Source organism: Apiospora phragmitis (genome assembly GCF_038363925.1).
Source record: "Apiospora phragmitis strain CBS 135458 chromosome Unknown utg000004l:1.0-3135199.0:1.0-3139288.0, whole genome shotgun sequence".
In the NCBI taxonomy this organism is placed as follows: domain Eukaryota; kingdom Fungi; phylum Ascomycota; class Sordariomycetes; order Amphisphaeriales; family Apiosporaceae; genus Apiospora; species Apiospora phragmitis.
The window spans coordinates 528,229-536,287 of record NW_027117402.1 but is presented as its reverse complement, the minus strand read 5'-3'; the positions used below and the strand labels follow the sequence as shown (position 1 = coordinate 536,287).

General features: G+C 50.5%; 2 protein-coding genes across 2 annotated transcripts; one reads left to right on the top strand and one right to left on the bottom strand.

Annotated features, from left to right (window-relative positions):
• Window positions 1-2,099: 2,099 nt before the first annotated feature.
• On the top strand, window positions 2,100-2,597 carry PG994_003329 (uncharacterized protein; the record flags this gene model as incomplete). The annotated part of the gene is made up of 2 exons (XM_066854738.1): window positions 2,100-2,165; window positions 2,223-2,597. 2 exons carry the CDS (start codon window positions 2,100-2,102, stop codon window positions 2,595-2,597), a joined length of 441 nt encoding a protein of 146 aa, XP_066719016.1.
• A 1,834-nt stretch (window positions 2,598-4,431) lies between these two features.
• PG994_003328 (uncharacterized protein) lies at window positions 4,432-5,346 on the bottom strand (the record flags this gene model as incomplete). Its single annotated transcript, XM_066854737.1, has 1 exon — window positions 4,432-5,346. The coding sequence occupies one exon, from the start codon at window positions 5,344-5,346 to the stop codon at window positions 4,432-4,434; it is 915 nt and encodes a 304-aa protein (XP_066719015.1).
• Between the last annotated feature and the right edge of the window lie 2,713 nt (window positions 5,347-8,059).

Genomic DNA, 8,059 nt, shown 5'->3' with positions numbered 1-8,059 from the left:
ACGTTTAAAACTACCCCGGTAGTTAATAAAGAATCGACGCTCGATTTCGTCGCTAAGTTAGCCTTAAAACTTATCGAAACATCTTTTAATAATTAAGTATTAAGAAATAGTAATTAAAAACTAGCCGCTATAAACTTTATTTTTAATTATTTTTTTTAAAGATTTTTTATTCGTAAGGCTAATAAGTCCTTTAATAAATAAACTAATAAAATCGCGAGCCTCGAAGTTTAAATTAATTATTTTTAAATTAAAATTAATAAAAAAACTATTAAAATATATTAAAAGGTAAGAATTATATCGAGATCGCGATTTATTCGTATAGCTGATATACGACGGGCTAAGCGGAGGCTAAAAGGTAGGGTCGTATTTAAGGACGAATTTATCGACGTTAAGGTGCTAAGCAGGCCGCAGAACGATATAGAGGGAATAAAAAATAATAGAATAAAAACAAAGGATTATATTATTATTAAAAATATTAAAAAATAGCATGTCTTAATTAATTTTAATTATAAAAATAACACAATTAAAAGGGTGTGTTTAGTAGGTTTTCTAGTCCGCAAAGGGGTGGTCCGTAGAGGGGTGCTTTAGCTTATTAGCTGAATACTATCTAAGCCCTTACTGCCCTTGTCACAGCCTTAGAATTCATTAACCTTTATTCCCGTTTTCTCAATAGCTCAAGACAATGAAGGACTCTGAATCAAAGGGATCATACACATTTAGCAAGTGTGAGCCCTTGGGCCAGAGGTTCATGGAATACCAACTCGCACTTCTTTAAAAATACTTATGAGAGATGCCGGTATTCCTAGAAGATGAGCTGGGTGCAATTCCAATGGTGGTTGTCCCTCTATTGAGCTAGTTTTCACGTGTATTACCTGTATATATTCATAATCACATCACAGAGCTACTCTTAAGAATTCTCGTCTTTCTCTCTTTAATTAACTCGTTGCTTACACTACGTGTGTCTTATATTAATACTCTCGTGCATAAAGGCCCACATATATCTTAAAGCATTTAATAAATACTATATCGCGGGTTATATTTCACACCCCTTTATGTTTAATTAATAATATTACCTGCTTACCTATCTACTTACCTCACCCTTCCCCGCCCGCCGGCCGGTTAAAATAGGTCCAGCACAGAGCCGGGGATGACCTGGTCATTCTGTAAATGTAGAGTGCATATTATTACCATAGATACATGTACACATGCCATATTAATCTATTCTAACGGCCGACTAGTAGCAAAACAGCTCTATCTTCTTTTGTCAGCGCCCACTAATAGTCCTATACTAGGGCGTACACCGTAAGGGGGGCTCAAGGCACTACAGCAGCTACGCCCATTGAGAATGGGGTAGTGGTACATGTACAGGATAAGGCAGGATCCCCAATAGCACCTTTTCTTCGTCTCAGCGTGCCAGCCGCCAGTATAAGGCCTCTTTGACTTCTCGATGGTATAAGATACAATGATACTAGGAGTCACTACACTTATGTGGTACGGCACCGGTCAATATAAAGTGTGTAGGTTCAGAAATAGAAGATAGGTCAATACTTGTCTACGTCGTCACTGGGTGATTCAAGCACTTCGGAAGGAAAGAAGGAGACGTCTCCACTGGGTGGTTGAAGGATTTGGGAAAGAAAAAAGGAGGCAGTCGCGTAGCTGGACCCACTACCTAAGGCAATGCTTGCGCGTCGGATATTAACAAATGTTGGTGCTTGGGAATTTTGAATCTCTTTCTTTTTTTTCTCTGCGCCGAAAGATCGCAGTAAGTAGCCTCATGCGTTTTAATTGCATACCTACCTCCTTATTCGATCATACTGACCGTTGGTTATAGCACAATATTCTCTCTACGTCTTTTTTTTTTTCTAAAAAAAGAGCAACCTCGTAAGTTTTCTTTACCTGTTTAGACGCCTTCGAAAGGCTGCCTTAATATGTGTACTGACCGGATCAAGCAGAAACTACTACTACTACCACCAACACCACCACCATCATCATCATCATTTAGACCACGTACGTACTTACAGCTTTATCCCAGAATATATTGTGAAGCAACCCAAACTGATCGAGTATGTATATAGCACGTGGACAATGTAACCGGGGCCATGCTCACCAACACCACCACCACCATCACCATCACCACCACCACAGCCACCGTAATTCATACTACAGTAACTCACCTTCCTGGAGAGCACCGCTAACGTTGAGTGTCGTTTAGCCTCTGCCAGACTTCTGGACACCCCTGGGGGCGTCAGACCAAGGAGCCACCGGCATCCCCCTGTGGGTGCAATGGCTGTCGCTCCTGGGGGTCGTCGCTTGTGTGTGGTCGCTGTGCCGACGCTGGCTGCTCGCCTGTCGGGCCGGCCGGCCGGGTCGTCGCCGGGGCGGTTGGCCTCGTGGATCAATCAGTGATCGACGCCGACGCCGCCGCCGCCGACCCGGCGGCAGCTGGAAAGAAGGAGGACGCCAAGATCAAGAAGCTCGCCGCCGCCATCGGCCGGGCCGTGGCCATCGCCAACGCCTCCGGCTTCTCTGGTGTGACGGGCGGGGGGGACTTGGCCACCCCCTCCGGCCGTCGGCGACGACACAGTTCCGTCGCTTAGATGGGGGAATGGTTTTGATGACAACGGTTCTAAAGGGCAAGGGTAATCATGGCGTTAGTGTTCGCGTTGATTTGCACATTTTGCTGCTCGACATCCGAGCCTTCTCGGATTGTATAACAGGACAGATTCCTTACGAGGACTGCATCACTGAACAATGGAATTGCCACGAACTGGCTTAGTGAACGTCTTTTTGCTCTAATTGTGAATTGTTTCTTTTATAGTATGTAGTTATTGTCACAGAGAACAGCGTGCTATTAACTCATAGACGCCTGAGGTAAGCTGCGTGATAATTAGCCGTTTAACGTATTATCTTAGCCGTGGTAAACAGTCGCCTGTTCGCACGGGGAGGCTAATTAACGGGTAGGCTATAACTCGAACAGGACTACCTAGTTGTTGAGCAGCTTCTGCACTCTCGCTGGACTTATTGTCTTGGCCATTCCACGTGTAGCGCATTGCAGGCCACGAAAACAGTATCAGGTCCGGATAGCTGTCGCCTAGGAAAAGGACAAAGACATCCCTGTATAGGACTTTGCTTTACATGGGTTAGTTAGGTATTCCCCCCTTTTCGGGGCAAAAGCTCGGAACCGTCCAGTCTGCAGTCATACTATCCGTCATCCGTACATACGGGGACCGCAGGTGGCGACCGCAAGTGGCACTTCGTCGGGATATGCATGGGGATTCAGCGCGGCATGGGTCAGAAGTGAAAGAATGCCATGGCGTTTCCCGTCGTGCCGTATGACTGTTACCTAGAAAAGGTGGAACGGGAGTATCCCTGTCTACCGGCCTAGTAGGACTCCGAGAGCTTGTAATGTGGTGTGTGTGCCCCGCACTCGCGCACCACGACGATGACTGATAAGATGACCGTAGCGAGGTGGGTGAGGAGTGTGCAGATAGATTGGCGAGTGAGAGGGATGGGCTTGTCGCGGGGGAGGGGCAGTCGAAGTTGTTTGCCTAATTGACCAACTGATTGATTTTTGATCTGCATGCATTCTTGATTTCCTGTGCAGCTGGACTGTTTCCGGATCTCGGCGAAGAGCTAAGTGTACCTAGAAAATACGGGAGCCTGGCTAGCAGGCCATACCGGCAGGCACCGAGCACAAGAGAAAAAAAGCAATGTCTGGTGTTGTTGGATGACTTGTGTGATTGACCCGAGCACTGCCAGTTGGGGTGTGGCCCGAAAGGATCGCAGGGTTGGGTTGACTCCTTTCATTGCACTTCGCTTCGGAAAATTTGGAGCAGAGACACTGAGAAAGAATTTGGCGGCGCATGGCCGCCGTTGCGCGATGAGGGGCAGCAGAGGGGCAGCTCGTTCTCCGCGCTCGCAGGGTTTCCCGTGTGAGTCACTTCGCGGAAGTGCACTAGAGACCGTCCCACTTTGACTTACACGGAGTTGGTGGGCCAGCTTCCTATCGCGACAGAAGGCACGTCCTGTGGGTTGCTGGACGAGGAATGAAGTTACAGGCGTGCATTTGCCAGTTCCGCAGAATGGATGGTTGGTCACTGGCCAGGGACAAGGAATGCGACCAGGAGCAGGTTCCCAAGACCTTACGGGTTGTCGATATGCCAACTGGTCGCATTACGGTTCACATGCGGTCGCAATGACAGAAAGACTATAGATTTAACTTGCGCAATGATGTATAAGCTATCTAATACTATCTATATATGGAAGTCAAAGAAGAAAAAACTCATCCAAAACGTAGATATCGCGACAATAACCAGAATAATTCCAAACCAATTCAAGTGTCGCCGGGTATCCTCAGTAATATATTCCCAAATAGAAAACGCCTCTTTTTTCCGTAGCGGTATTATGAATCCAAATTCCAATTGCGACACTTTAGTAGTGCCGCCTGTACTGCGTATCATCGTACACGGCAGTAGAGTTCCTCCGCTCCATGCGAGCCCGGAGGCGCTCGCGCTGAGCCGCCTCCTCGCGCTGCGCGAGCACTTCCTGGACGCGCCGCTCATTGCGCCTGCGCTCGCGCTCCATCTGCTCGGCGGTTTGATTGCTAACGCGCACATGCTTCATTGCGTCGTTGAGCTGATCGACGGGCGGCTGGATCGACACGGACCCGCGGCGGTAAGGGCGCGGCGCTGGCGGCGCCTGCGGCATCGCGGGGCGGTTCGCGATGGCCTCGTTCTGGCGGTCGATCTTGCTCTTCATCTGCTGGCGGCGCAGGGCCTCCTTGGTCTTGGCCATCTCGCGCTCGAGCTTCTGCAGGCGCTCCTCCTCCGACGAGACGCTGCTGCTGCCGACGGTGCCGGCGCGGCTGGAATTGGGGCTGCTGTGGTAGCTGGTGCTGGAGCTGCGGTGGGATGAGGGGCGGGCGTTGCTGATCTCGATGTGGACGTCCGGGCGGCGGGGAGGCGAGGAGTACTCCCCGCGCGAGGGTGAGGTGCCGTAGTACATGGGTGGTGTGACTGGTCTGTAAGGGTCCTCGACTACCACGCTCCGGCGCCGTTGAGAAGGCTTGCGGCTGATCTCGATGCCGTTGCTGCCGGCGAGATAGTATGCACCCGAGCGTCTCTTGTGTGTGCGCTCGCCTTCGCTGCCAGAGTAGACGAAGTCGGTGTCGGAAAGAGGTGGTGAGGGTGGGAAGGGGTTGGTACCCCTCCGCTCGTCTCGGTTGTGGTGGAAGTCCACCGTCTGTCGGCAAGGGCGGCAGTGGTGGGAGTTGACACACAGCTTGACCTCCTTCTCCGTCTGGAGTTGGTTGCCCCTCTGGGTGTAGTAGTAGTGCTTCTCACACATTGTGTCGTTGGTTCGGCAAGAAGGTCGCCGAGCCTGTGGAGGTTCTGGTTGGATAACTACAGGTGCGAGTCGTGACTGGCGACTGCGGTATGTGTGGTTTTGAGCGGGCGCGAGCTGTGTAGACCTTCTTCTAGGTTGGTACTCCACGGATGGGTGGGTGTTGCGGTTACGCTTGGAATTGGTTATAGTGTTGTTGATGGTGACTCTAGGTGTAGAAGAAGCCACGGCTATATCGTCAATCGACTGTGTCAGATACGATGGAGTGTTTTTGTTGTTGGATCCGGAGGTTCAATCGAGGCATGACATCGAGGAAGGAGATGTTGTAGAGGGGTCAAGGTGGGATGGATGGAATTTGTAGTACCTGGAAGGGGAAAATGGGTGCCTGGCCAAACTTGAGAGGATAGTGTCTGTTATGTAGGTGTTATAGTGGTATGGGAAGATACTGGTTGGAGTGAATCTAAGACAAACACAAAGAAGATCTCGAGGCGGGCCTGTTGCCTTATATGTGGATAGGAGGTAGGGAATGGATTCGACGGCCGGGACCTTTCCCAGGACTTTTTTTTTTTTTTCCTGCGATGCAATCACTGGTACAAAGCGACGTACCCGTCTGCTGCAGGCCCGCATCCTAACACAGCTCTTGTGTAGTGGGGTACGGGTGTGTGAGCCAGTGTGGCTTGTAGTAAGTACCATTGCCTGCTTGCCTTGCAAGGGTGCGCGCTCTCGCATAGCTCCAAAGAGCTACGGCAGCAGCCATACGCTAGAACAAGTTCGGCCGCCGAAGGGGGGCTGATGATTGGGATCAATCACGGGGGAGAACAGAGATCTTCTGAAAGGGATAAGCGCGAACAGGGCCTTGGAGGCCCCGATGAATGAACCAATGAAGGACGTTCAGCTCAAGAGGCTTAGCAAAACCTCATGGGGTGGTTATCGTTGCAGGCTTGTAGCCGTTTACACCAAGCCTCTCTCTCTTTCCCATGCTGCCAAAGCGGGTTTTGCCAGGGTCAAGCTGACAGGAGGGAACCAAGCGACAAAGCTCAAGCTGGAGGTGCAGTTCTTTGGTCTATGGAACAACCCGTGACCATACAACGATCCGACTGTTGGGTATTGCGAAACGGAATGGATGGCCCCTCAAGAGGCAGCCCGTGCACACCTCTTGACCATCTCCCCCGCGATTCCCAGCGCGCGGGTAATGGTAATGGGCTGGAACAGGGACCCAGTCAACGTTGCAAAAATAGAAATTGACAGACTGGATTGCGCGTTTCATCAATTCCCTTGCTGCTGATCATCCCATGTTTCCGCCGAGGAATCTCTGCTCAATAGCTCAGTAGCTCTGTTACTGGACGCAAAACCGGAGCAAACACTTTACGTACCAATGCGATTGATTCTTTCGCCGAATGAATGCCCACTTGAGTCATCATTGGCTTCCGCAACTTGCATTCCTCCAGATCAATTGAGACTACTGCAGTCATGAGGTGCAGTAGGGGAATTGCGACAAAATCTTGCGCATACACCACCACCCACTCTTCCCATCAAGCAAGCAAGCAAATCGGGTGGCCGAGAGACTGGTTTGGTCTAGTCTCTCGCTCCCCCTTCCCGTATCTAGACGCAGGGGATAACCAACCTTTGGTGCACCAAATGGGTAGCCGGCGTGCTCACCCTTGCTCACCAAGCGTATCGTCATAGGCCAGAAAGCTCGATGCGGCAGTGCAGAACAAGAGCTTGTCTGCTTGTTTGCGTGCCAGGTGCCCCGCCACAACGCAAAAACAGCCCGTGCAATAGTAGAGTGGATTATCCGTTCTGCTGCAGCTCACTGCCACAAAACCAGAGATGACCTGATGACGGTTCGGTTCAAGGGTTTCTTCCTACACAGATTGACTACAATTGCTCCGACGAGAGATATGCGAGACATAGTGTTCTCGTCATAGGTGCATGCCTCAAATCCGGATTGAGTCCATGTATGGCTAATCCCGATTTGCTTGAAAGCCGACTGCCGAGCAAGTGCTCAGGATTGATTGAAACAATGTGATCAGTGCAATTGATGCAGTGGAAAAGTCATGGTGGGGTTTTTGCCTACGGTTGCCTGGTTTTGCTGGACCGCGCTTGTGGACTCCCAATCCCAGGCGATTCATCAATGGCCGCCGACCATGCGCATGCAGCGCTTGTCTGTCGGGTCAAACCAAAGACCAGTGATCATCCGAACCTTGAAGCTGAAGTGGAAAAACGACTCTGAAACATCCCATGTATTGATTAGCCGCTCTCGAGCGAGGACCGCTACTTCGGCCGACAACCTATGCCCGTATTGTCCCGACGGGCAGGACTCATGTGGACGATCCTATCCCAAGTCCTACATGACTGTCCATTTCACTTATCCAGCTGCCTGCAACCACCAACGTCACCAGTTGGAGGTTCTAGAATCTCAATTCCTACCGACACCGCCAAAGCTCCGGCCGACAACTCACACATTCACTATTTGGATACCTGTCGAAAAGACTGCCGCGTCAGCCTCTCGGCAGACCTCCTCGTCGCCTCTCATCAATACTATGGCGCAAGCAAATGCATGGGTCGTTTGCTTGCTTATCTCCCGGCGTCGCACATGATCAACATTGGTTCCTGACTCTAGTGTACGTGCGAATGTAGCAAGTAAGAGTGCCCCGGACGAGGGAGCTTCCCTTCTTACGGCTTCTGCGACGGCACCCAAGTACATGCGGTCAGC